The sequence below is a fragment of the Cinclus cinclus genome, chromosome 6, assembly GCF_963662255.1.
Source record: "Cinclus cinclus chromosome 6, bCinCin1.1, whole genome shotgun sequence".
NCBI lineage: Eukaryota > Metazoa > Chordata > Aves > Passeriformes > Cinclidae > Cinclus > Cinclus cinclus.
The window spans coordinates 26,955,589-26,982,332 of record NC_085051.1 but is presented as its reverse complement, the minus strand read 5'-3'; the positions used below and the strand labels follow the sequence as shown (position 1 = coordinate 26,982,332).

General features: G+C 35.2%; 1 protein-coding gene across 3 annotated transcripts in view; it reads left to right on the top strand.

Annotated features, from left to right (window-relative positions):
• Positions 1–26,744, top strand: part of UBR1 (ubiquitin protein ligase E3 component n-recognin 1) — a 59,829-nt gene that overhangs the window by 6,608 nt on the left and 26,477 nt on the right. For 2 of the 3 annotated variants that reach the window (XM_062495703.1, XM_062495701.1), the window contains exons 2-26: positions 4,716–4,972; positions 7,039–7,117; positions 8,476–8,586; positions 9,874–10,004; positions 10,578–10,719; positions 11,250–11,312; positions 11,617–11,740; positions 13,426–13,533; positions 14,020–14,108; positions 14,892–14,990; positions 15,651–15,808; positions 16,455–16,554; positions 16,829–16,957; positions 17,171–17,351; positions 18,232–18,293; positions 18,508–18,639; positions 19,533–19,598; positions 19,707–19,808; positions 20,413–20,476; positions 20,890–21,014; positions 21,933–21,985; positions 22,984–23,086; positions 23,624–23,672; positions 25,185–25,339; positions 26,239–26,338. In XM_062495703.1, coding sequence (XP_062351687.1) covers positions 4,716–4,972; positions 7,039–7,117; positions 8,476–8,586; positions 9,874–10,004; positions 10,578–10,719; positions 11,250–11,312; positions 11,617–11,740; positions 13,426–13,533; positions 14,020–14,108; positions 14,892–14,990; positions 15,651–15,808; positions 16,455–16,554; positions 16,829–16,957; positions 17,171–17,351; positions 18,232–18,293; positions 18,508–18,639; positions 19,533–19,598; positions 19,707–19,808; positions 20,413–20,476; positions 20,890–21,014; positions 21,933–21,985; positions 22,984–23,086; positions 23,624–23,672; positions 25,185–25,339; positions 26,239–26,338 — 2,782 coding nt within the window. The remainder of the gene's footprint in view (positions 1–4,715; positions 4,973–7,038; positions 7,118–8,475; positions 8,587–9,873; positions 10,005–10,577; positions 10,720–11,249; positions 11,313–11,616; positions 11,741–13,425; positions 13,534–14,019; positions 14,109–14,891; positions 14,991–15,650; positions 15,809–16,454; positions 16,555–16,828; positions 16,958–17,170; positions 17,352–18,231; positions 18,294–18,507; positions 18,640–19,532; positions 19,599–19,706; positions 19,809–20,412; positions 20,477–20,889; positions 21,015–21,932; positions 21,986–22,983; positions 23,087–23,623; positions 23,673–25,184; positions 25,340–26,238; positions 26,339–26,744) is intronic. The other variant, XM_062495702.1, reaches the window with a different exon arrangement.

Here is a 26,744-nt window from a genome sequence, read left to right as displayed (position 1 = left end):
TATGGATATATTTGCTATATCAGTGACAGATATTTTGCATATTTTACAGTAGTATTTGTAGGCAAATATAATTTCACAGCCTCTGACCTTTTGGCATGATGCTTATTTAAAGGGTTTGGAAAAAGCTGCAAACTGTCCTTTTACACATAGGCTAAATCTGCATGTTTGGTTGAAATTGACATTTGGGAAAATATATGGTTACACATGGGAAGAAATATTAGTCAGATCCCACAGAGGAGGATAGAGAGAAGAAATTGTTTCCTAATGGTTTGCTCTCAAGGGGTTGTGAAGCAGTGCTTCTGTCACAGTGTTCTTCTGAAGAGTCAGTAAAGAGGACAAATTATTGCTTTTGTTATATGGCACAAATCAAATGTAGTGGACAAAATGTTTTCTGTGTCTGCTCTTCTGACAAAACTGCAAGCACTTGAGAAACAGCTTTGCAACTCCTCCTTCCTCCCTTTTTCTTCCTCTTTCATGCAGTTTGAGAATTATCTTAACCTTAAAAAAGGTGAATGTGACAGGAATGTGTTTGAGGTAGGAAAGGAGACGGGCTGGAGCAGGTTAGAGCTAGGAGACAATGTGTATCTTTGGCATACACCCTTCACTAGTGTCCGGTTGAGTGCCACCTTTGCCTGCAGTTTCCAATCCCTGTGAATGCCCAGCAACATGGTGTGGATGTTACTCTCCCCCTGCAGGAGAGGTTGTGGTGTGCTGCTGCACTGAGAGCTCCCTCAGCTCATTCTGGTCACTGTTTGTGGAGGTTTCATTTCAGGGCCATGTGTATGTCCACGATGGCCGTGTTGTGACCTGGCTATTTCTTTGGCAATCTTTAATTAAAAGTGAGAAAATGACCAAGAAACTGATTGAAAGAACTCTACAAAGGTCACCAATGCAAACATTTAAAAACTGAGCAATTTCAGAATTCAGAATTTAGATGACGTGCTAATTTGCTCAAATGTGAAGCTGGTTCTTTTTCCTAGAATTAGTAATTTTAAGTTTGCAATCCAAAAACATTTTCCAGTGGGATAGTGTCAATTGGAGTAGAGTGTATTCAGCCAGCTTCCTCTGGGCTTTCCTCTGTTAGCTTACAGCATGTGGGCCCCTCTGAGTAGGGTGTGAGTGCCTGGGGGGCTGTGGAGAGCTAACTGATAGTATTATTTTGGTTACATGGTAATGTTTCTTCCTTAATTGTGTTATTTCGTGCCTTCTTCCTCTTTCAGTGTTGTACTTCAGATTTACTCTTGAGTGGAATCAAATCTGGAAAATAACTTTTCTCTAGAGTTTACTGGTAGTAGAAATTAGAAGATTAGTAGAGATTGACAAAGAAACAAGATTTTCCCTTATGAAGTATTTGAATCACACAGTGATTGAGGCACCTCTGCAGGTCATTGTGTTCAAACTCCTTGCTCCAGCAGGGTCACCTACAACAGGTTTCCTGGGACCATGCCCAGCTGACTTTTGAATATGTCAAAAGATGGCATTTCCACAGCCTCTCAGGGCTGGGCAGAAAGCTGCAGTGTGAGCCCCATCTCAGCTTGCAACTGTCCTGCACATCAATTTGATTTTTCTAGACTTCCAGCTCATCCTGTCAATAAAAACAAAAAGCCTATCAATTTATCAATAATTTTTTTTCCTAATATATGTGTAGCAATTGAGCACTTGACAGGTATGAGCTCAGGTAAGGGAAAGAGTGAGCAGAGGCAAAGTGGGACTTTTCAAACTGTTGAGTTTCAATATGTGGGCATAAGGGGACAATTGAAGAGTCAAGTTTAATCTAGGGGGTGTTTTATTTCGCATATTTTGTATTGTTGGTAGTTTTGTATGTAATTGTATACTTTTGAACATAGTAAGTAAAAAGATTTTGATGAAAGATATAAATTACTTCTCATAGGAGGCCCAGAGGGTATGGGGTAAGTCTGATGCTTAGCCTGGTGCAGCATTTAGAAATAATAAAAATAATGTCCTTGTTTCTCTTGTGAGTATAATGAGTATGTCCTGGGTGATGTACAGGCTGAGCATGTATTTTAGTGTGCTTATCAGAAGGCAGACAGCCTGCTTGAGAAAGTTCTCTTGCTTCCCTTGTTCCCTCTCCTTTCTTACTTCCTGTCCTCTCTTCTTGGAACAACAGTTAAATAGAATTAAGAGCTTTGCACAAGAATGTTTGAAATGCTTTTGAGTTTGACTGTGTGAGAACCTCAGGGAAGTTTAGCCCTGTGTTTCTTGAAGCTATGACGTGCTCTGGACCAACAACGCAGAAGCTGAACTTGCACCATCTCTTGGGAGCGTGGGTTATTAAGATAGAAGGGTACAGACTGGGATTCTCTTGTGCTCCACAGAGCATGCCAAGGGGCCACATCCCACCCTCTGGCATTTAAATACAGTAACCAAACTGGGAGGGGAATTAGGTGAAGCCATAATGCAGTGTAGGTAAGATAAAACAAAAACAAGTTACAGCAGGAAACATGTTTAAGCAGAAACACTAAATTATGAAGTTTAATTATAAGAATAATTCACTTCCACTCATCTTAAATCTGATGCATAAAAAAAAAATACATGATCAAGTAATTCAGTTTTCAGCTACCTCTTAAAACTGAATATCTTTCTCAGAGCCATCAGCTGTGTGTGATCTTTTTTTTCCTTATTAATATGTAAGTATATGATAAATTTGGATTTAAATTTTAGTTCTTTTTTACAAGTTAGTGTCTTTATGCCCAGGGTAAGCATAATTTTTATTTAATAAAAATGTTGCTAGTAGTTGAAAAATTTGAGTAAGTTAATTAAAATAAAAAGGCAGCCATTTAATTTGTTTCCTTTTCTTTTTGTTCCTTAGATCTGAATAGATGAAAATAAATACATACCTATACATTTGAGTGCATGTATGTAATGTATACAGGTTGCATGTATATTACATATGTGTTTATGCTACAGCTTTTATGACCAGTACAGTAATTTCAGTGGTGCTTGCTGCTCAGGTGAAATTCTGGAACAAAATTTATTTAGTACTGGAATTAAAATAAGTGGTTCCTTTCACTTCATGAATGGGTCTTTGTTTTCAGATAATAATGGATAGGTTTGAATGCTTTGTGATTCAAGAAATTCTGATTAGACTGATCAAGCTGCTGCACTTACAAAATAATATTCTAAAATGACTGTGGAGAAATCTGCTGTTCTGCTTGATCACATTACCCATGGCTCATCTTTTCCAGAAGCTTCTGCCATGCGTTTTCACTGCAATAAATGAAGTAATGGGCTACCTAAGGGTAATGCTGAGGAAGATTGATGGCCAAAAAAATAAATAAAGGATTGAGGAATTTTTGCTTTTCACATAAAAAGTTAAATAGTCTACTTCTTTGAGCCTTTGTTCAGTCTGAACCCTTTGGTGGTTGTTTTGCTCATTCCCTACTTTCCAGCCTGGAGAAAATTCCCTTTTGGGCTATTTATGAAGTTGCATATGTATTTATTTTCTTGTGCTCACCTTGAATCTTTTGTGCAATTTTGGGCACTGCAATATGAGAAGGATACAAAGCTACTAGAGAGCATTCAGAGGAGGGCAGCAAGGATGGCAAAAGGCCTAGAAGGGGAAGCTGTGTGAGGGGTGGCTGACATCACTTGGTCTGCTCAGCCTGGAGGAGACTGAGGGGACACCTCACTGCAGTCTGCAGCTTCCTTGTGAGGCACTGATCTCTTCTGTGGTGACTGGTGACAAGACATGAGGGAGCAGCATGGGGTTGCATCAGGAGAGATTTGGGTTGGCTATTAGGATATTGTTTTTCACCCAAGGGATGGTTGGGCGCTGGAACAGGCTCCCTGGAGAAGTGGTTGTGGCTCCAATCTTGCCAGAGTTCAAGAAGCATTTGGACAATGCTCTTAGGCACGTGGTGTGATTCTTGGGGCTGTCCTGTTTTGGACTTCGTGATCCTTGTGAGTCCCTTCCAACTTAGGATAGTCTATGTTATTTGGACATTAACCAAGGTTATGTTTGAAAGGGTGTTGTCTTTAAGAGCCTTGTTTATTTTCAGTGGGGAAAACCAAAAGTTATTTCTAAATCATGGGAATAATATGAGGGAAAGAAATAGGACAATTGGAGAGAACTACTTGGAGAAGTAAAGAAGTTGCAAGTAAAGTTGTGGACTAAGAACCTCAAGTCAAAACACAAGTACTTTGATTAATTGTCTTACAAGAATATAATGGCATTTTAGTCTGGTTTCCCAATGCAAATAAGCTTATATGATCATTTGGGCTTCTTTCTTCCTCAGTAGCTATTGACCTCTGATGACCAGTTCAACAAGGCTTTCAGAAGACCATTAAGTTAATATATGTTTTGTTACTATCAGCAGGCAAAGGAATGAATCCCAAGCTTTGCCCAGCTGTGGCAATTCTTTCCGTTTGTCAGCAGCTGAACAGGTATCAAGCTTCACGTATTGGTTGGCCTATTGGAAGAGTGTAGTTGAAAATTAATTAGTTCATGGGTTTCTCTACAGTAACAGTACGTGCCAACTCCTGCCTTAGAGTGTTTTAGTAGAAAACTTCAAAGGAGCAGAGATTACTGTGGTAGAGAATAGCAGAGAAATCCTTGCAAATCTATGGTTTCTCGGATTTTATTGCTCAAAGAATTGATAGGAAAGACTTCTGAATTCACAGTAGAAGTGTGTAATCCTATTTTCTTTATATGTACATATTTGTTTGTTTATCCATGGATGTACTTTTTGTTGCAGTGGTGCGATGAAAGATTCGACTTTCAAGCTACATTTTTACAGTGCTTGGCAAAACATGTGCCCAATATTTACTCAGCTGAAATGGACCCTTTGGTGGAGAAACAAGAAGAAATGGTCCAGGCAGCAATATTATACCCCCTGGAATGTTATTTGTTTGGGGAGGATCCAGATGTATTCCTGGAGAAACTACAACAGAGTGGAACTTCCCAGCTCTGTGGAAAGGTGTTCAAAGGAGGGGAGACAACATACTCTTGCAGGTAAGAATGGAAGTGTGTTGTCATTAATGTTCCCAACTTAGATAATGCAGCAAAGTGCTTTAATAAAATCAGTTGTGCTATTAAGTAGTCATTGCTTGTGGTACTGCTTTGCTTAACTGATGCTGGCATTTGTTTCCCATTTCAAACCATTTTAGAGTGAGGAAAATTGCATATAAAAAGAAGGCTCTGGCAGAGAAATGGGGAAGGAAATGGAAAGGTTACTAAAAGTACTGAAAGCTATTGGTTATAAGTGTTGGATTATAGGGTATGAATGTGGAGTCTGTACCTGAATTGAAAGTGCTCACCCTTTCAAAGTCTGAAAAGGAATCCAGCATTTCTGAGCATCATTAGTCCTTTGCTTTGGCAATAGCTTTGTGACCAACGGTAATTTTTTCACCTTTTTTTCTCAAGTATATTAAACATGGAAGCTCATTGATTTGATGGAATTAATTTTATTAATTCCTATTAATACAAATTCATTAATGAGTATCAGGAATAAAAATATATTAATGTTAAAAGGTCAGCAGTTTTTGTGGTGAATGTAAAGATTGCAACTGTTCTGGCAACTGATGAGCATTAATATGATGCTATTGCCATAGTTTATTCTAATTTTCAGTTTATTTTAAAAACCTAGAAAATTTAACTAGAAGTACTGAAAGAATGTTATTAAGGATGAAAAGCACTATCAGTAAAAAATCCATCCCTTAGAATTTAGGAAGTGTCAAAATGAGAGCTCTCTATAAACTTTGTTTTTGAATTGCGCTGTAGAGTTTTAATCAATCACATATTCTTCACCCTTTTCTAGGAATCAGCTAGTTTTGTGTATGAAAGAAAAATGGTCTCTGAAGAAGTCCTGCTGTGTGTACTAGAAAGTATCTAGTGAGTGGGACAGTTGTACAAAGGAAAAAGCTGGACAAGGCAGTTGAGTGCTGCTAGAACAGGAATAATTCTCTTCCTGCCTCTCCAGAGCTCATGTATGGTAGCAGACAAAAAGACAAAGCTAAATATCTCAGACTTGGTCTCTTTCTTATTTTTCTGAGTTCCAGTCTTGCAAAAATGTGCTAGTATTTATACAAGATAGTGTAAGTACTACTGCAACTGAAGCTAGATATGTTTGCTTTAGGCTTCTAAAATGTTAAAATAAAAGATACTCTGCAGTTCTAAAATCTAAATATCTTGAATTGAATAATCAAATCAAACAGCCACTTCTGCCTTCTTTTTTTCTTTGATTAATCTTCCAGTAGATTTGTGGTAATAAATGAATTTTACTGAAGTATTAAATGAATGTAATGATTATTATAATCTGAAGGAAGGAAGTTATTTCTGTAATCAGAATTGCCATATTTTAGTTGCAAAAGAGGCTTGAACTAGATGTTAAATAATGGTATAGAGTAAAAAATTTGATGTCATTTAGCACTTGTTGTCCACATTTTGTATAGAATAAAACAGCATTTAAAGAAAAAAAGTGACCATGTTTTAAGGGAAAAGGCAATATATAAAAGTGTGTATGTGAAACATAAGATAAAATGGAATTAGATTGCCCATGAGTGTAATTCCATATTTTCAGGTATTTGAGTGCATGAGTGAAACTGTACAAGTTACATTTCAAAGTATATATTCCTATCTCATTTAGAAAGGAATTATTTTCAGATTTTAACTTGTGTTTTAAAAGATAGAAACATAGCCTAGTAGAAATGTAACAAAAGTTTAATCAGCAGACTGACTACTGACTCATGCTGGAAACAAAAATAAAGGTTAATTCAGAGTCCTCACTGGTTTTCCTAGCTGATTATGCTTGGCAAATCCTGAAAAAGTTTTGCTAAGCAAGTTGAAAGGGGAAATTGAGCATGCTTTTGACAGAATTTGATACAACAGATTTGAGTACATGGCTCCAACTTAACAAGACTGGTTACTCCATGTCACAGAAAGATGATGAAAATCAGTGTTTTTATAATTTGTATCTGTTATTAATCTCAGGTTTTTTTTTCAGAGCAACATATTCTTTCTTGCAATTAAAATTTCAGATGTTTGTTTTAGAAAGTTTTCCACTTACCATTTTTTTGCAGAGACTGTGCAGTTGATCCAACTTGTGTGCTCTGTATTGACTGCTTCCAGAACAGCATTCACAAGAACCACCGGTACAAGGTAGGAAAATCTTATTTTAAGAAATTGTCCTTGTAGCTTTAGAGAAGTTCTTTTGAGGCTATATAACTGCAAATAAACCATTAGTAATTTTATTATTAAAAAATTAATTCTGGGATTTATGAGTTACTTAATCTCTCTGTGTTTCTAGCTATGTAAAGCTTCATCTAAGAACAGCAACTTGCTAATTGAAGAAACAAAAGAGAAAGGAGTGTTTATTAATGTGTACAGCATTATTCTCTTTGGTAATTTCATGGAAGTGTAGTTCAGAGCAAAGAGCTGTGGCTGTAAATGACAGTTGTGTCCTAAGTCCCAGTCAGTTCTGTTGGGATATAAGTAAGGTGAAAACCCAGGGATAATGGACAGTAATGATTACAGAGCACTTTGGAACCAGAGCTGGGCTGAGAAGCTGTTGTCATTTCCCTATTTTTCAGTAAATTCTTCAGGCAGAACATCAGTTATGGAAATAGGTAGTCAGGTGGGAGCAGATTTGTAGCATTTTCATCTAAAGAATACAGGATGTGCTCTTTATGGATTCATAGCATAATTTATGTTGGAAGTGACCTAAGGAGGTCACCTAGTCCAGCCTCCTGCTTGCAGCATGTCGAATTAGATCAGGTTATTTTAAAATGCCTCAGGTAAATAACAGATTTTTGAATGTCTTTTTATTTGGTCAGAGGTTTTTTTTGGTTTTTTTTTTTAATTATTTCAAGATCAGGGATTTGGAGGAAGCTAAGGATAATTATTTTGCCTGAGTTTCATCTGAACTTTTTTCCAGAATGGAGGGTCAGAATTTGTGCTGTTCTGAAAGTGCAGTGCAAAGTTAAAACTATAAAAATGCATTTAGATGCTGATCATGTAATCTTTTCTTTGGTTAGAAGTAGGGGTACTACCAAATATCTGTTTAATATGTTAAATATCTGTTTAATGTGCACATTATTTTTTAATATTATTTTCTAGCTTGATGAAGTAAAGAAGGCATTAAACAGCTCTGCTATAATTTTGTGAATAAACCTAGAAATACTTTAATGAAGTATTTACATTGATGAAACACTCATCAGTCATTGGCTTTTTCACTTACTTTCAAGTTAAATTTATTTAGGACTTGCATACCTTTCTGTAGCAGCAACTCTATTTCCTTCTTTATTTTCTGCTCAAAAAATTTGTCTTTTATCCCCCCTTCTACTGTGGTAAGTTTCCTTTTATCTAAAATAATTTGTGGTAAGTCCATTGGTTGTGCAGTGAGTCTTCTATTTTTAAGTAGGCGTTTATACTTGTGTTTAATTTAAATAATGCACATTGCTTTTTTCCCCTTGCTTTTTATGGGCATATTTCATGACTGAAATTCATGGTTTTTCCAGATGCATAGCTCCAATGGAGGTGGATTCTGTGACTGTGGGGATACAGAAGCATGGAAGGCTGGACCCCTATGTACTAAACATGAGCCTGGAGCATCAAGTTCTCCAAAAGAAGTAAGAATATTGCATAAAATGAAATTAATAAATACTGTAAATGCTACCTGCTTATTCCTGTATATGAATGTGTATGTATTATATAGCTCATGTAACAGGTTCAGTCAAGTTGAATCAGGATTTCCTTGGTCAAGGTGTTTGGGATCAAACATGTATATCAGACAGCCTTTGGATTTTCTGCTTTTTGTTCGGAGTCAGTTTCATCTACCTGTCTTGTGCACTTGAGTCTTTGATTTGGAATTAAAATTGCAATCTCTTGTCCTTTTCTTAGTACATTACTCAGTTCTTATTTACAAATAATTGGATTCACAGCAGTTAGCAATTGTTTAGAAGTTTGATTTTAATATTTTCTCTTTTCCACATTACTGCATTACTGAACAATTGCATTTTCAGTTACTTCTGGTATATAATCTGTTACTGTGACAAAAAAAAATTCTGTGCCTTGAAACTAATCTCTTATGCTAGGATGTCTCATGGTTATGGTACCTCGTAAAGGAGCATATTGACAAGAAATATGCTATTTTACAAGGAGTTCTTAAAGGGAGTGTAGGCAAATCAGCTGCTTCAGGTAAAATTTGGATTATTTTCAGAGTTCTTCATTCTGAGATGATCAGGATGAAAAACCTCAGTATTTGTCATTGCAAGCAGACCCCTAATCCCTGATGGTTTTACAGCAAACGTACTGTTATTTTTGTTCTGGTCAAAAAGTTGAACGGAAAGGAAATAAAAAGCACTGGTCTTACAGAAAAATGAGATAAAATTTGCCTTCACTTTTTCATCCTTCTTTTTGAAGAAAGTTAATGGATTTCAGAGAGAAAAATGGTTGAAGCTGCAATAAAGAGTAATTAGTTTACCACTTGGAGCTTGTTGCTTGGTCTGCACTGCAAACTTTTAATATCTGTGGGATTGCAGAAAGCTGTTAAACAGCTTTTTTGAATGCAAGTTTAAAAAAACAAGGTGAAGCTAACACATTTGATGAGCCTTTTTGTAGTCTAGTCCTAGATAAAACACGGATGCATAAACAAAGGTATATGAAACTGTTGGAATACTACTGAGAGCTCTTGGGATGAAATAACTTTGAAAACGAGAAATAAGGTGAGGTTAATTTCCTTGAAAATCATGAAAAGGATAATTTCCTGATTATTGTACAAGTATGTATATATAATTTACAGTATATGTATACATATTACAGTATACGTTCCTATTATATTAATTAGGTACTCTACCAACCCCCTTTTATTTTTTTTCAGTTTTTTTTCCATACTAATATTATCTCATGTTTTACAGAATTCTGAATGTCAGTTGAATGAAGAAATTATGGAGCATTCTAGGAGAGTGTTTCCCTCTGTGATAAAATACATTGTAGATATGCTTATCTGGGAGGAAGAGAAGGAACTGCCTGTGGAGCTCACCATTAGGTAGGGAGTATTTCCAGCTTTCTTTTCAATGCATTAGCAATTTGGATTATTTTTTTCCTGGGATAGTCTCATACTCATGCAGACATTAGTGCTGAAATCACTGTAAACAGCACATGTGGTGTGTTTATGAGAATAGTAGAAAAGCTTTTGATACTTCATGGGAAAAGTAGTGTGTGACTGTTTTCCATCAGTCATTGAAGGGAAGTGCTCCTGAGCCAGCCATGGTGAAGTGGCAGGTTCTAGTGCAGAGGGGAGGAGATTCCAGGAGTGGAGAGACCCACCAGGTGCCATTGGCTGTCTTGGGAGACACTGATAGGGGCTGCTAAGGGACAGAGGAGTTGTAAGGGAATATCAAATAACTTTGAAACTTCTATTACATACATAATTTTTATGGCTTTTTCTGGCATAGTTGGTGAGTGGGGCATCATTAGCATGAAGAATATGCTTGATTTACTTGAATAACTTTTTAAAATTGCATTTGGTATTCTTCTCAAGCTATCAGTTAAGTTGCATTCAATAGGGCACTGTTTACAATTTTACTTTTGTTTGTATGATGTATTACCTTTTTCCCAGCAGAGAGAAGGCAGATAGCTACTACTGTGTCCTTTTCAATGATGAACACCATTCTTATGATCATGTCATCTACAGCCTGCAAAGGGCACTTGGCTGTGAACTTGGTGAAGCACAGTTGCATACGACTGCCATAGATAAAGAGGTTAGTGCCTTAGGGATATGGGAGAGAGTCACCTTCTAATCATCAAGAGTTGTTATTACAGTCACTTGGTTATAGAATCTGTTTCTGGTTACTGGAGTTTGAGGAGAGAAAGGCATCTGGCTGAGCAACTCTTAGTCAACACTTGTTTCTCAGGTGTGGAGAACTTGTTTAGGAAGCACATCTCTGGTTATACTCTGCTATTTCATGTGCTTTGTGCCCAGAGGAAAGTTGATCTGGTTTGTATTTAAAGTATTCTGCAGAAAACTCTCTCATTTGTTTTAATGGGTACATGAATTTTCCTTATTTGATAGTAAGATGCCCAGACTTGACTTAGTTGTTTTGTTGTTGATTTAGATAGCTTTTTTTCTGCTGACAATTATGTTAATTTTTATTTACCTCTAGATGTTTAATAGCACTGTGATATTTGGCCCTGTTTTTTCTGTTGTGTGTAAAAAACGTAGCAAGGACCAGACTTGTGATGTTTTGGGTTTGCTTTGTATTGGTCTCATGCTCAGTATTTTCTTAAACAGGGTCGTAGAGCTGTTAAGGCAGGACATTATGCTGCTTGTCAGGAAGCAAAAGAAGAAATTAAGGTAACTTCCTCAAGTATTTTTCACAAAAAACCACCCCATACCAACCCCATTAGTATGAATACTGAGCACTTGTCTGCTGTACAGTCTTTAGCTCCATACTTCCATGGTTTTATAACTTGCCTGTGAAATTTTCGGAATTGAATTTATACCACCACATTTGAGATATCTATCTTCAGAAATAAATCATAAAACTGTTTTCTCTGTTTTGCTTGGGAGAGATGGTGGATAGTGAAAATAAACAATGAAATGAATGTTATTTTATTTTATTTTATTTTATGTGTACTAACGTTTACCTGACTCCTAGAGGCATTCTGAAAATGTTTCTCAACGACCACTTCATGTGGAGGTGCTGCATGCTGATGTTATGGCACACCAGAAGTTTGCCTTGCGCCTTGGTTCTTGGCTGAACAAACTCATGAGCTATTCAAGTAAGCCTTACTGGGTTTTGTTACAATAATGCCATGCCAGTATTTGAATGAATTATACAGTGTTATAAGTGATGTTCCCTTAATTAAAATACTTTGATATTCTTCCTAATTAGTAAATTAGTAATGCAGTAGCATGGGTGCTGATATCTATTAGTGAGGTTATGAATAGCAGTACTTTTCTGTTCTTGTTGAAATAAATGTGTTTTGTTTCCCTGATGGAGCACTATCTCAAAGTTTTATTATTCTTGCTTTTAGCGTCATGCACACTCAGTGCATTCCTTTACTTAAAAGCTGCTCTCCTCAGTGCTGGGTGGAAAACCACAGAACATCTCTATCAGGGAAAACATGCATCCTCTGCTTATGTTAATTCCTGATTCAGATTTGATAGTTTTGATTCATTAGGAAGTGTCAATAAAACTAGCAAATTAAAATCTTAATTTTTTTTTTTTTCCAGTAGGGGAAAGTCTATTGCAAGCTTTCAAACACTGTTCTGGTGTTTGATGATGCTTATGATTTTAAAGATTTCTGAATCGATGTGCTTGTGATTTGTTACTGTGTTTTTCATACCTGTGTCTTGCCACACTAAAGCCAATATAAAATTTCTCCACACAGTACAAATGTGCATAGATAAAGCTCTACTCATTCCTTACCATGCTTCTTGATGTGTAAATCTGGTGGTCTGCTTTAGCCCCTTTGTAAACTTTGTTAATGTAGTGCATTTCTTCTTATAACTGTACCTTTTAAAACTTCTTTACAGTGCTTTGCACGTTGTAGCATTCTGTTCTTTTCAAGTTTGTATTTATTTTGCCAATGACATTTTCTTGCTGTTCTGAATTACTCAGACAGTTCTTTTAATCAATACAGTTTTTTGAGTGTGGATTATTTCAAAGTTTCTAGTGGAAGTTTGATTTTTATCCAGGTAGGTTAACAGATACTTTTATGTTTTAGGAGAATCTTTAAGTACAAATACTGAAGTCAAACATTGCTGCCCTTCTGGATTATATATGTAGAGGTTTTATGAGCTGGATGTTCTGTAGTCAGCTGGAACTTTATGGTCTGGTGGTTCCTGTTCTTTTCATGGTTTTGTTTCAAGTGGTAGAACAGGGATCAAGAATTTAATAATGTTAATTTCCAGGTTGTCAGGAACTTGATTCATGACTTCACTTTGCCTTTTCAAATTAGTAACACAAGGCCTCATTTTGGAATGTTAAAAACCCACGGTTGACTGCGTTATGTTGATCCCAAGCACTACTTCAAGTACTGTGTTTATGGATAGGTGCAAGAAGATACAAAAGATTTTCTGAAATTCTACAAAAGACTGAGTTTCAAGGCCTGAGGCAGTGATCAGCAGAGACTTACCTAGTCCTGTGCATTTCTGTGCTGACACAGTAAAGACTTCTTATGAATCTGCTTTGCAAAGCTGTCTAAATTATTTTCATTTTAAAATACTCTTCTGCATCACAGGGTTTATTAAATTATATAGGCAAGAATAATAGGAAGAAATTAGTAAGGCAAAGGGTCTGTGGGAGTATGCTCATTGAGGAAAATGTTAAAAGTAATTCTTACTTAAGTGCCTTAGTTTTTTTCTTCTTTAAATTAACAGAATTTTGTAATTCTCATTTTTTGTGTCATACAGTTTAATTATTGAAAAATTCTTGTACAAATTAGTAGTTGCATCCCTACAGGTGACTTTCGCCAGATCTTTTGTCAAATATGTCTCAAAGAAGAAGCTGGATCTGAAAAGCCCTGCTTTATAAGCAAGTTAATGCTATGGGATGCAAGACTTCATAAAGGTTTGTGTATCCATTTTGCTATAAATCACAGATCTGTCAAATTAATTTTTCATGTGTGTAACATCTAGATAAATGTAAGTGCTATGTGTGTAGAATTACATTTCTTAATGGTTTTTGTATTACAGCTGTAATACAAAAAGGCTGTATTTTATACAGCCTTAATTTTTTACAGCTGAGCTAATTTATATTTGAGATATGTATTTGCCATCTCAATTTGTCCTGCTTGTGCATCTTGGAAAATCTTTTTACAAAATGCAGCCTGATGCTGAGTGACTTGATGCTTACCCTGTGTTTTAAATACATATCAATAAATGTCAAAATCCCCTCCAAAATTAATAATTGTGTTCATATACTTCATAAGCATTTCAAGGCTTTTAATGATTTTTAATTATAGTTTAGTAATTGGTTCTTTTTTTTTCTTTTTTTTTCATAAAATGCTGCATCTTAGTACAACAAAATGACATGCATTGTATTGGCTCTTTGCAGGGGCAAGGAAGGTTCTTCATGAACTCATCTTCAGTAGCTTTTTCATGGAAATGGAATACAAAAAACTTTTTGCTGTGGAATTTGTAAAGGTAAATAGTTGAGGTTTTATGCTGTGAATTTGTACTAGCATTATGAAATTTCCCCCCAAACTGAAAATTGTTTTAATATAAAGAATGAATTTTTAAACAAGCAGAGCTTCAATAACTAGCTTGGCCTTTATGGAGTGCAGGTAATTATTTCCCATGTCACTGGTTTGTTCCTTAGACTCAAGTAGGGATATGCTTGCTTGAATGCCATGTTGTTCTGTGTATCTTTCAAAATGCCAGATGAACTGCAACTGAAATTGGCCTTCCTTTTTGAAAATTAGATACAATAATTAAGAAAAATACAAAACATAAGATAAAGTTTTTGTTTTAGGGTGAGACTTTTTAATTCTGATAAAGATGATTGATGTTTCTTGATTTTCTCTGGACTGAAGTAAAGCAAACAAAGACTTTGTCTTTTACAGACAGTTGTTGAACAACTATCCATGCAGTTCACTGCAGGGGGAAGACTCGATTTATAAGAAGTTAAGGTCTTTTTTTTATTATTTTATTTTTTTATTCAGGTATTGAATATTTTTTCATGGGAATATTGGTTGTAGGAAAAAAATGTTGATTCCAACCTGGCAAATCAGTTAAATTTGTATTTGTCTTGAGTATTAAGGCAGTGGGGGCCATATTGAATTGCTTCAGTGCATCAAAGATTGTGCTGTTTTTGCTGGAACTGCTTCTGTTAGTTGGGAGAAACACATTGAGATGTAATTCTTGTGAATGAAAAAGTAAACATTTTTATTAACATTTGTCTAATGTCCCCAATACTCTCTTTTTCAGTATTACAAGGCATTGCAAAAGGAGTACATCAGTGATGATCATGACAGAGTTTTCTCTGTGACAGCACTCTCAGTTCAGATGTTCACTGTACCTACTTTGGTATGTACAGCCTGGCTCTGCTAGAGGTGTAAAATAAGTTTGAGAATTGCTAGCAGTGCCACCTTTGCAGATTGTTGCATTTGGCAGGGAGTCTTTATGCATTGCTGAGTTGAATATGAATGATTTTAGGATTTGTTAAGGCAAATACGAAAGCAGGAGCTTGAGTTGATGTGAAAATTCATTACGGAATATAGAGGGAATGCAAATAAGTTCCTGGCACATCATACTCTGCATTAACTTTGAGTATTTGTTTACTGCTCACATTTACCTGTCTATGTGACTTTAAAAACAGGGCAAGGGGATAAAAATGGTTAAATGTCTTCTTGTGGGGGTAAAATATGGGGAGGAAGTGTATCTATGAATTTTAAAGATTATATGTTTATTGGCTGAAGTACTAATGTAAAAATAATTTTCTACCTAATCTTTCTAGAAAAAAAACAGCGTATCCATTATATAGATGCAGTCAGGATTGAGCAAATATATGAAGTTGATTGCAGATATGTTCCTATACAACAAATGCTGTGGGTGTTTTTTTGTTGTGGGCTCTTTGCAAATGCTTAAAACAGTTTTTAATCAGAAATATTGGATTCATAGGAAAAATATTTTGATGAAAACATTTAACAAAAATAGGAAGAAAAAAATTTCACTTTGTTCTTGCAGGCCCGACATCTTATTGAAGAGCAAAACGTAATCACCACCATTACAGAGACACTCCTAGAAGTGCTACCAGAGTACCTAGACAAAAATGACAAGTTCAACTTCCAGGGCTACAGTCAGGACAAACTGAGCCGGGTTTATGCAGTAATATATGACCTCAGGTAAGTGTAAGGCTGAGAAGCTAGAGCAGCTCTAAAATATTGGTAGTATGATGAGGTGTTTCAATTCAGTCTGATGATAAAACTGCTTTAAAATCAAACCCAAACCCCTCAAAGAACACGCATGAAATCTTAGTGTTTTCTTTTTCAATGGAAACTTAAAATTTTAGAATACCAAAATGGCATTTTACAAAAACATTTTCATTTTCAATTATCTAATTGCATATAATTTACATGTATATTTGTTTACATTAATAAATAAAATGTATTGTGAGACAGTATGGGAAATTTTGTCTTCTATTTGCTATCATTCTGGGAAAGCTGTATAATCCTTATCTACATAGGGTTTTTTACTTTTACTGGTTCCAAATTGCTCTAATAAACTGAGTAATGTAGGATCAAGTCACCCCAAATAACTTGGAATTTTAACAAATCTGTTAATTTCCAATGATGGAATCACACCAAGGTACTAGTAATTCTAGTATTCTGGGAAATTTTCTGAGTACTTTAAGATGGGGAGGGTGATGTAATTTGATTATGTAATTGATGGTATTAAAACAATTGAAAACAATTGTTTTTCAAGAATGCTTGAACTACAAGCATAAGAGAAGTCTGAGCAAAGGATGATAATTTTTTTTTGGGGGGGCAGGTATGTCTTAGTCAGCAAGCCTACAGTATGGACAGACCGTCTGAGGGAGCGATTTTTAGAAGGATTTGTTTCTTTCCTAAGGATTCTAACTTGCATGCAGGTACAGTACATTTAAATAATTTCTTTCTAATATTCTGTTGCAAAGAGATTACTGCTCCTCTTTTTTCCCATAATATTATAATGGATGTAAACATGCAATTACAGTGTTAAATTATTCAGTCCCTGTTTTGGGTGAGTGAAGAAGTCATGTTTATAGAAATAATACTTACCAGATTTATTTACATGTATTTCACCTTTTGCTTGTGGAATCTTCTGTTGTGTTAAGCCTGTGATCACTGATTTAGACAGAGTATTTTATGAGATTTCCATTTCAGGGAATGGAGGAGATAAAAAGACAGATTGGTCAGCACATTGAGGTGGATCCTGACTGGGATGCAGCTATTGCCATACAGATGCAGCTCAAGAACATTCTTTTGATGTTCCAGGAGTGGTGTGCCTGTGATGTATGTATATCAATTTTCTGGGATTCTTTCATGCATGCCTTTTGTGACTCTTCCTGAGAGCTTTTGAAATTGCAGCTTTTACAAAAGCTCCCTGTTGTTCCATATAGTTCTCCAAAATAAATTGTTCTGAAAGAATTAATCTGAGTGACAAAGAGAGAAAGGGAGGACTGCATGATTTTTAAATTTTACCTATGCATGCATTTTAAATTCTAGGAAGAGCTGCTGCTCAGATCTTACAGAGAATGTCATAAAGCTGTGATGAGATGCAGCTCAAATGGCCGCTCTCGGGAGAAGACCGTATTTCACTTATGTGGTCATACCCTGGAGAGCAGACCTTACAGAGTATCTGCAGATCCTGTAAGCATACATTTGCCACTGTCTAGGACTCTTGCTGGTAAGTGATGTATTTTCATTGCTGTTTAAACCATGTTTGCCATCCATCTCTATTTGTTTACTCCAGAAAGCATTTGGACTAAGTGCTTCACAGATAGTTGCTCTCTGACTCTGACATTCTCATGATCGGGAAGATGTGTTCCCCATATGTCCCACTAAGGGAAAGTTTTTCTCGAAACAACATTTCCATGGAGGTTGGAGGATGTCTTTTTAAATGGAAGAGAGAGAAGTCAGTCCAGAAGGAAAAAAAATCCTTTTTAATGAGATCCTTAGTTTTCTGGTTTTGGTTCTTTCTGCTTTATCTAAATGAATTTCTGTTATTACTGTACTTGACTTTATTTTTCAGCCATATATATCTTAGGACTGTTAAAATGCTCCTCCTAAAAGATATATGTTTGTACAATGCTAGGACAGGCTTACAGTCAGAATACAATCACTGCTTTCTGTAGAATGCAAATGAAATCATATGCTATTATTAAGATGTAGATTCTTTATCACATCATTTGGTACCAAGACACTGTTAAGCCTTGTAGTCTTGAAATTCATTTGCTACTGATGTAAGATGTAAATGTGAAATTAAAAATTTGCTAATGTTATATAGCATCTCAATTTAGATGGTGTTCATTCATCCATTCAGTGTAAATTTATTCATAAAATAATGAATTGTAAGACTAGTAAGAACTGTTGTGATAGTATAATTGATCTTCTGTCTTAAAAAAAAAAAAAAAAAAGGAAATTATGAAGTCTTTCCTAAACAAACTTGCTGGGCTTTTTTTATGTAATTCTCTGAATTGTGGATTATTTAGCTAACATTTAGAAGGGGTTGGAGAAGCTTAACTGATTTTGATTTATTTTCTGATTTTTCTTCTTTGGTTTTGTAGGTCTTCATGTACGATTAAGCAAGACTGGAGCAATCTCAAGATTGCACGAGTTTGTTTCTCCTGTAAGAGACTTTTATTTTTTTCCCAAATGCTTTTGTGATTTATGCTCTGGAAAGAAAAAAGCTTCAAGTTATATCCCCTAACTTTCATGGCACACATACAAGTTATTTTTTAGCTGTCAATATATCTTTGCTTATTAGACTTAGACTTTTAAAAACCACTGGCAGATTTATTCTGAGGCAGTTTTTTGTGTTCTTTCCTTTTTTTGTATTCTAGGAAGAATTTCAAGTGGAGCTGCTGGTAGAATATCCTTTGCGATGCCTTGTCCTGGTTGCTCAGGTTGCTGCAGAGATGTGGAGAAGGAATGGGCTCTCCCTGATAAGCCAGGTACTCCCTACGTGTTCAGTGGTGAGCTGATCCTTCTAGTGTTTGCAAGGGTTGCTCAGTAGTGCTGCTAGGGTTTCATCCAGTGCAGAGAGAGGACACAAGGTCACTACTACAGTAAACAGAAAAGTTTTTAGGTGGAAATTTAGCTTACATGATTTTATTGCTGGCTTCAGCAATGATTTATCTTCCCGTCTTAGATGGGTAATTTAATCTCTGTTATGACTCTTTCTTACTCTGGAAAATGGCATTAATATTGCTGATGTCTACTTGGAAACTACTTTGAGATCTCATAATCACTGTAGAAGTACTTGTTAGTACTCTTGCTCATAGCATAAAAAGGTAGAAGTTCCTCATGGTGTATGGAAATTTTTATATACAAAAGTTAAATTATTTTAGTCTCTCAGTAAAGTTTTGAGAACCCTATAGCTAGGCATACAAGCATTTTCTAATACTTGACACTTCTATTGCAAGAGTAAAGGTGGTGTCACCCTTACATTTGCATGCTTTGGCTTCACTTTGGGGTGGTTTTTGGGGTTTTTGCTTCCTTTGATGGCAGAAATTCTCTACTAACCTTGCACAGGACCTTTTGAAATCAAAATAAATCTTGGTAAACCCCCACAGAATTGTCTTTCTGAGAACTGGGGTAGATAAGGAGTATATTTTGACTTAATTCAGTAGCAGCTATTGGAGTTATCTCCTCTTAGAAGGGGGTGTGAAGTATGGCATAGATTTTTTCTGGATAGGTGAAAAAACATTTCTCACTTCCATTAAAGTACATATTTATTTTGAAAGACATATGGACTTTCTTTTATTCTATAAAGGTTTGGTACAGTTTGAAAAGCCTCAGAGATTAACTGATGCATGTTTGGTAGTATGTTATTTTTATATCTCTATTTTGTTTTCCTGTTTCTTAGGTATTCTATTATCAAGATGTTAAATGCAGAGAAGAGATGTATGATAAAGACATCATCATGCTCCAGGTATAATGTTCTGAATCACTGCATAGTTGTGATTTTTAAAAATGCAGTTAAATATGCATGATTTTGAAATATCAAGTGATGTTCCTAATAATTTGAGTTTTTTGATAGATAGGTGCATCTCTTATGGATCCAAATCAGTTTCTCCTGCTGGTACTGCAGAGATATGAGCTTGCTGATGCTTTCAAAAAGATCAAGCCCACCAAAGATCAGGTAACAAATTTTTCTGCTGTTTAATTTGTAGGTTTTGAGTATATAAAACATGAGTAAGAAAAACTAGCTACTGTTGATAACTGCATTTTTAAGGCCACACTAGAAGTCAGTAAACACAGGAGCTGGTGGTTAGGTAAGTATTTTCTGTTTGGAATTTGTAGAGGCTTCCTCAAAATTAGCAAGGAAGGTTTCCCCCTTTTGGATCTTTATTTCATAGGGCATCTACCATAATCCATGTAAATGACTTCACTATATCATTTCTGTGTCTCTCAGTCCATGTTACGTGCTTTTACTTTTGTTGGAAGTTTCTTGGGTTGTTAATGCTACTTCTTTTGGCTTGAACTTTGATATAACCCTTCATTTGGGATACTTCTTTTAGCTGCTTTTTCTTTTCTTGCATGTGACTCTTGCACTTCAGTTGCTGAATAGTATCTCCTCTGCTAGAACAGGCACTTTTTCCAGCTTGTTAGAATGGAAATTTTTTTCTAGAGTACAATGCTGCAGCAAAGTAGTAGATACGAAGGCTGAGCTTAGTGTCATTTGATGTATGGATTTTTTTCTGCATTTTTTTTTATTTTTAATCTGATTTCTCTCATTCTTGCAGGATTTAATTAAGCAATATAATGTTTTAATAGAAGAAATGCTACAGATTCTCATCTATGTTGTGGGTAAGTTTATTTTCTCTCTGTTGTTGAGTAATGGATTATTGCTTTGACAGAGCAGGCTTGATGATTTTCTTTAACATAGTATAGAGAAGGTACTGGAGAGTGCCTCTTTTAAATAGATGATACAGTAACACAATATTTGTCAGCTGGAAGCACTAGGAATTGGACAATGAAAAAAGCTGTTGGATAACTTCATAATTGATGTTAAAGTAGAATATGAAGAGAGCCCATCTCAACCCGTTTTGTTAGGAAGCTAGGCTAAGAAACATTTTTATTTTCAGATGCTTGGGACAGGCTTCTGACAAATGCAAGCTTACACAACTGAAACATCCCAGCAATACCAGTATCATGGTGCAAAATTCAAATTTGCTTTATACCTATCTATTTGCCATTCTCCTTTTGGTTCACTCTGACAGGGGAAAGATATGTGCCTGGAATCAGTAATGTGACAAAAGAAGATGTAGTAATGAGAGAAATCATCCATCTGTTATGCATTGAACCAATGGCTCACAGTGCAATTACCAAGTCCTTGCCTGAAAATGTGAGTCCTTATTTATTAACTTTTTTCCTTTATTTATTTTTTCTTGTTTTATGTCTTTCTTCTTTAGCTTTCATATCTTTATATGGAAGCATTTCTAATATAAAGCTTAAATGTTGGTTTGAGAATTAAAGTGGCATGACAAAAGGGCTTACACAACTTCCTGATGTAAAGGCAAATGTCATAGATTCAAGTATGGACGGATCTGAAAAAACTTGTATGGGAATTATACTTTTTGATTAAGGAGTGGGGTTTTTTTAGAATATTCAGCTGTAGTTCTCCTAGATTCCAAAAGAAAAGTTGTGAAATTTTCTGATTTGGCCCTGTAGGATGATGGAGCTGGATTCCATTCTGCCTTGTGTACCAGTGATAAATTTAAGCCTGTAATTCTGATTACTTAAACCTGTGCAGATCCATTTGAAGTGTTGTACATGTCTATTGGAAAACAGAATGTCCTTGCTATTCCATTACAGTTATTGAAGATTCAAGCAAAAGCAAGGGATGTGGATTAGATCTTATAATCTGTGCAAGTGTTCAGGGCCAACAATCAGTGCAATAGCCCCTACATTTTTGCTGTAAATGAAATAGCCTGAAATATTGTAATATTCACATTCACTGTTTTAAAATATCTAAACCTCTTTTTCACTTTGTTAAGGTTGGGTAAGCATTGACCTATTTCTAGAGATCAGCTCTGTTATTAATTAAGTTCTGCATTATTTAGTGAAAGTATTATGTATCTTTAATACTTCCTTGGAACTTGCCAGTTATGAATGTCTCCTTTCTGATTAACTGCGGGCAAAAGATAACGGTTCATGAATTAGGGAATTATCTAAATTTGTTTGTCTATTTTTGTTACACATAACGTAATACTGAAGGTATTTGAGTCATTATATGTTTATTCCAAACTAAATTTTTTACCAGGAAAACAATGAAACTGGCTTGGAGAGTGTAATTGATAAAGTGGCTACATTCAAGTAAGTCCTTAGTGTTGTTTTATAAGTAGCTTGAATGTGAAATAAAATTTCTTAGATTATGTTTGGATTAAATGAGCTGAACAACAGTCTCTGTGCAGCAAATATTTTGCTGTCCTGAAATAAATATATTTGCAACTATGAATAGGAAAGAACACTGTGCAGAATATCCTATGCTGCTGTTTCTCTCCCTTTGAACCTTCTTTCATCAAATTCAGTCTGGAAAGTTTCAGGAGTTTGGTAATCTCAAGTCCTAGTGGGAGAATCTTCAAAAATTCATTTTTTTTCAAAGGTGGTTAGGAAAGTTAAGAAGTCATTATAACTTTGACAATCACTGTCTGGTAATTGTTGTAAGTGTTACTTAGTTGCTAATTTTTTGGAACTTTCCCCTTTTTTTCTGGGAATTAATTTTATATATAAATATATATATGTGTGTATGCAAATAGAGAACAGTAAATTGTGGTTTTAAAAATCCAGTTCAAATGTATGCTATTTTTGTGAGAAAAATGTCTTTATTTTAGTTATTTTAGTATACCTTATTTTAAATTTCATGTGGCTTGCTTGTTTATCTTTAATTCAGAGGAACTGTAGGTGTACCTAGGAATCTTACTTTGGGAATTATATGAACAGTTAAAAAAATCTGACTGTCTGGAAAGCAGCAAGTATTACTTGTTTTATACTTTGGCTAAAGAAAGGATTGAATTTTATGCAATAGCATCCAGTGCCTGAAACTCTAAACCATACAGTTAAAAAAAATTTTCAGAGCTATACAGTGTGCTCTAGATGATATGGACTAGAAATATTTTGCTGCTGAATTGTTTACTCTTGTAAATCCCGTCTTGAAAATTTAGGACTCATAACTGTACTCACTCTCTGCTTTTAATAGGTTAGTAACCATTACAATTCCTGCTTCTTTAAAAAACAAATTGTGTTTGTTTGCATTCAAAGTTGTGCTGAATGTACGTTATTAATCTGTATATCGTGAAATATTTCTCTGTAAGGAAACCAGGTGTCTCTGGCCATGGAGTTTATGAACTTAAAGATGAATGTTTGAAGGAATTCAATATGTTCTTTTATCACTACAGTAAGACCCAGCACAGCAAGGTAAGCAGTGTAAAATTCACTCTCAAAGGTTAAAAAAATAGTACATACTTACCAATGTTTAAAGAGTTTTACCGAATTAATGAAATCTAAAGAAATTGGTTCAATAAAGAGTGTTTGCAACTACCTTCCAAACTAAATTTTCCATGAAGTTAAAATTACAAATTTACATGTTATGGTTTGCAATACTATTTACTTTTTGGCAACTTCTTCGTGAACTCTTTTAACTATGTTGTGAATAAAATGTGGTAAGTATTACCTTTGCACTGGGAAACCCCAAACTTTGCTTTTGTAACTCTTATTGAGGAAGCAAATATGTCCTACATTGCTGCATTACATTACAAATATGTCCTATATTACTACAAATTTAAATGCAAAATGTGATGTTGTTAAACATGTTTCAGACAGTATTTTAGTACGCAAGTAGGAATTTACTATGTATCTCACCATATTTCTAGTGTAGGATTTCTCATATTTTCATTAATCTCATTATTGTGTACGTATGTAGAGGTGCTGATACAACAACATTCTTTTCTGTAGGCTGAACATACACAAAAGAAAAGAAGAAAACAAGAAAACAGGGATGAAGGTAAAATTCTAAAATTGGTGACTTAACAAATGGGCTAGTTTGGTAATATATGTAGTTGTGTGTATAAACTGAGCTTTGGGAACTGTCTCGTGACTTCATAGTGGATAGTTGAGGTCATATTAAATTTGTTTTGATTTGTAGTAATTGTCATTAATTAGCACCTGGCATTTCATTTGTCTTTTTTTCGTTATCACAGACAGGAATTCTGGAGTTTTTAGTTTAATTTACATGTAGGGAAATAAATTCAACACAGTACCTGTTGACAAACCCATGAACTCAGAGATTTTATGGTGGAGTAACTAAGAGGCAGAAGTTTTAGTGTTTTTTGTGAGCAATGTCTTTAGCACAATGTTGAGACAGTAGTGGCATGTAGAGAAGATTACCACTGGAACTAATGCTCATATCCATTCTGTAATGCAGGAATGAAACTTAAGTTATGGAAATAATTTTTATAAGCTATGAGCACAGAAAACAACCCCCATGTTTCTGTTGTAACACAAATGTTATTTCCCGTTTGAGTTTACTTTTGCCCATTCAAGTCAGAAGCATTTAACTGAGTTGATTTAAGGAAGACTTGGTTAGCTGAAAATATACAAAATAAGTACAATGAAGAATTTAATAAACTCAGCTTTGCCCCTTCCCCTTTCATTCTGGCAGCTTAAAATGTTATCAGGGGAATTAATTTTTCTAGAAATTTAAAAAGTGTGGTTATTTAGATGTAATTGTCAGAGACTCATGTAATTAGACAGTACAGTTCCAAAATACCAAGATACCTGTTGACACTGATGCGTTCCCCTGAAGCTACATTTATTTAGTTGCAGATACTTCCTGTGTATTCTTTTATGTGGCTGTGTTGTTCTTTGTCTAACTTTATTCAGCCTTAATTGTCTAAAAGAATAATGGTTTCAGAAACACTGCATTCACGGAGGTCCTCTGAAAAGCAGCAATCTGAAAATAGGTGTCCAGGTAGCTAAAGAAGACTGAAGTCAGTGGTTCCTGGTAGGGAAAAGCTGTGGCATTAAATGAGGTGCTGTTAGTACATGCCAAGATTCCACACCAGAGTTCCAGTATTAACTCAGTAAATGCACATAATGCCAGTAGCAGAAAAAATTTAGAGCTTCAGACATGTGACACTGCAGTGTGGAACACTGAAATCTGGAAGCTCCACTCCTCACTTTTGTTTAACTACTTGAAAACCTTTTATCTGTTGCAAAGCATAAAGTATATGTTTAATAGTGAGACATAAATAAGGCAGTTCAGAGTGTTAAAAAATCTGCATTTACAGATACAATTAATACTTGTGATTGATTGTTTAACTTAGCTTGCATGTGTTTTCTTTAAGAAATTACTAAAAATACTTAGTTTTGCCACGGATGAAAATTGACTTTCATGAGTTTGAGCATGGTTTTATTTAAATGTCCAGTTTTTCTTTCACAAAAATGAGTATGTTTGTGCTCTCTGCTTCTGGATGGGATGTCAGTTCATTGATATGTTTGCACATCTGTTTCCTAGCATTGCCACCACCTCCTCCTCCAGACTTCAATCCTGCATTCAGCAACGTGGTGAGGATTCTGAACTGTGATGTTATGATGCACATCCTGCGGACCCTTCTGCAGCGGGCAGTGGAACTGGAAACCCACTTGTGGACTGAGGCAATGATCCAAATGGTATGGTTGGCCTTGGTCCTCTTCTGATGGTCATTCCTGTGCTGGCTGATAATGATAAGATCAAAATATGTAAAGATTACCTTGGAATGATTTTGTCCCCAAACCTGTTTTTATAAATCTTACTGGCAAAGAAAATATTTTTATTATTGATTATTTCTGCTGTAAAATAGAAACATGATACATAATAGTATTAAAGCTTTCTATTTTACTTTCTTCCCTGTGTTGCCTCACTGCTGAAGTTGTTTCAATATGTAATTCTCCTTACCTCATCTTTTTCTTGAAACTTCACAATTAAGTAACCCTTTAATAATTGGAATTCCTTCATTTTTTGAGCTGCAGAGTCTCCAAATACATAAATGTCTTTGGGGCCTCAGTCATGAAATAGTAGAATTTTTGTAAGTATTTAACTGTTTAATATTACTGCAGTGACTTTAGTCTTTTGAAGCATTGTTGAAATGTTATTTGGAGGCATTGTTTGTTTGTTTGTTTTATCAGGGTTGTTATTTTAATATTTATAGAACTAGGACCTGAAATTACCGACAGTTTGAATTAATCAGTTTTGTTAGGGTGTACAGATTGTTTAATTGCCTTGCCAATCCTGCTAATCTTTGTATTATGGAATTAGCCAAATACAGACTCTATATCAGCAAAAGGACAAGATTTCACATATTACTAATATAAAGCATGTGCAAGTTGGTGAATTTTAGTGCAACTAATATGCAGTAAATTTATGTTGTGCTTTTTTTATTTCACCTTCCATGTATGATCTCTGCATTTTCATGTGTTTTATCATTAATATAATCAATATATAATACATAACTATTTAAACTTCCTTTTTATATTCCATTTTTCCATATCTTAAACATTGAGTGAGACTTAGTATTTTTCTCTTTTTTTAGGTGCTTCATCTTCTTTCTTTAGGGTTACTAGAAGAGAAGCAGCAGTTGCAGAAGTCTCCTGAAGAAGAAGTAACCTTTGATTTTTATCACAAAGCAACACGTATGTTTCATTTTCTTTAAAGCACAGAGTAAACTAGGCTGACTTGATTTTGTAGGGACTCAAACTAGAAGAAATTATTCAGTGATTTAGTCAGGTTTTATTTTATGCTATGTAATTTAAACCTGATAATTTAATTTTTTTTAACAATTAAGAAACCAGATTTGGACTAGCTTCCTCTGTTCCCAGTTGCCAGGTAGGTTGAAGAGGATATGTGCTGCTCTACCAGGGAGAGAAATGAAAGTAGTACTGGCATTACATAACTGAAAATGGTTTTTGCTTCACAAGAACAGCATTGAAATAGAAACAAAGAACTCTTGGAAAAATGGCATTGGATTTAAGTGAACTGTGTCCATCTTTAGTTCTCTTGAGCTGTACAATTACTGATTTACTTGGAAGTTAGTCTTTT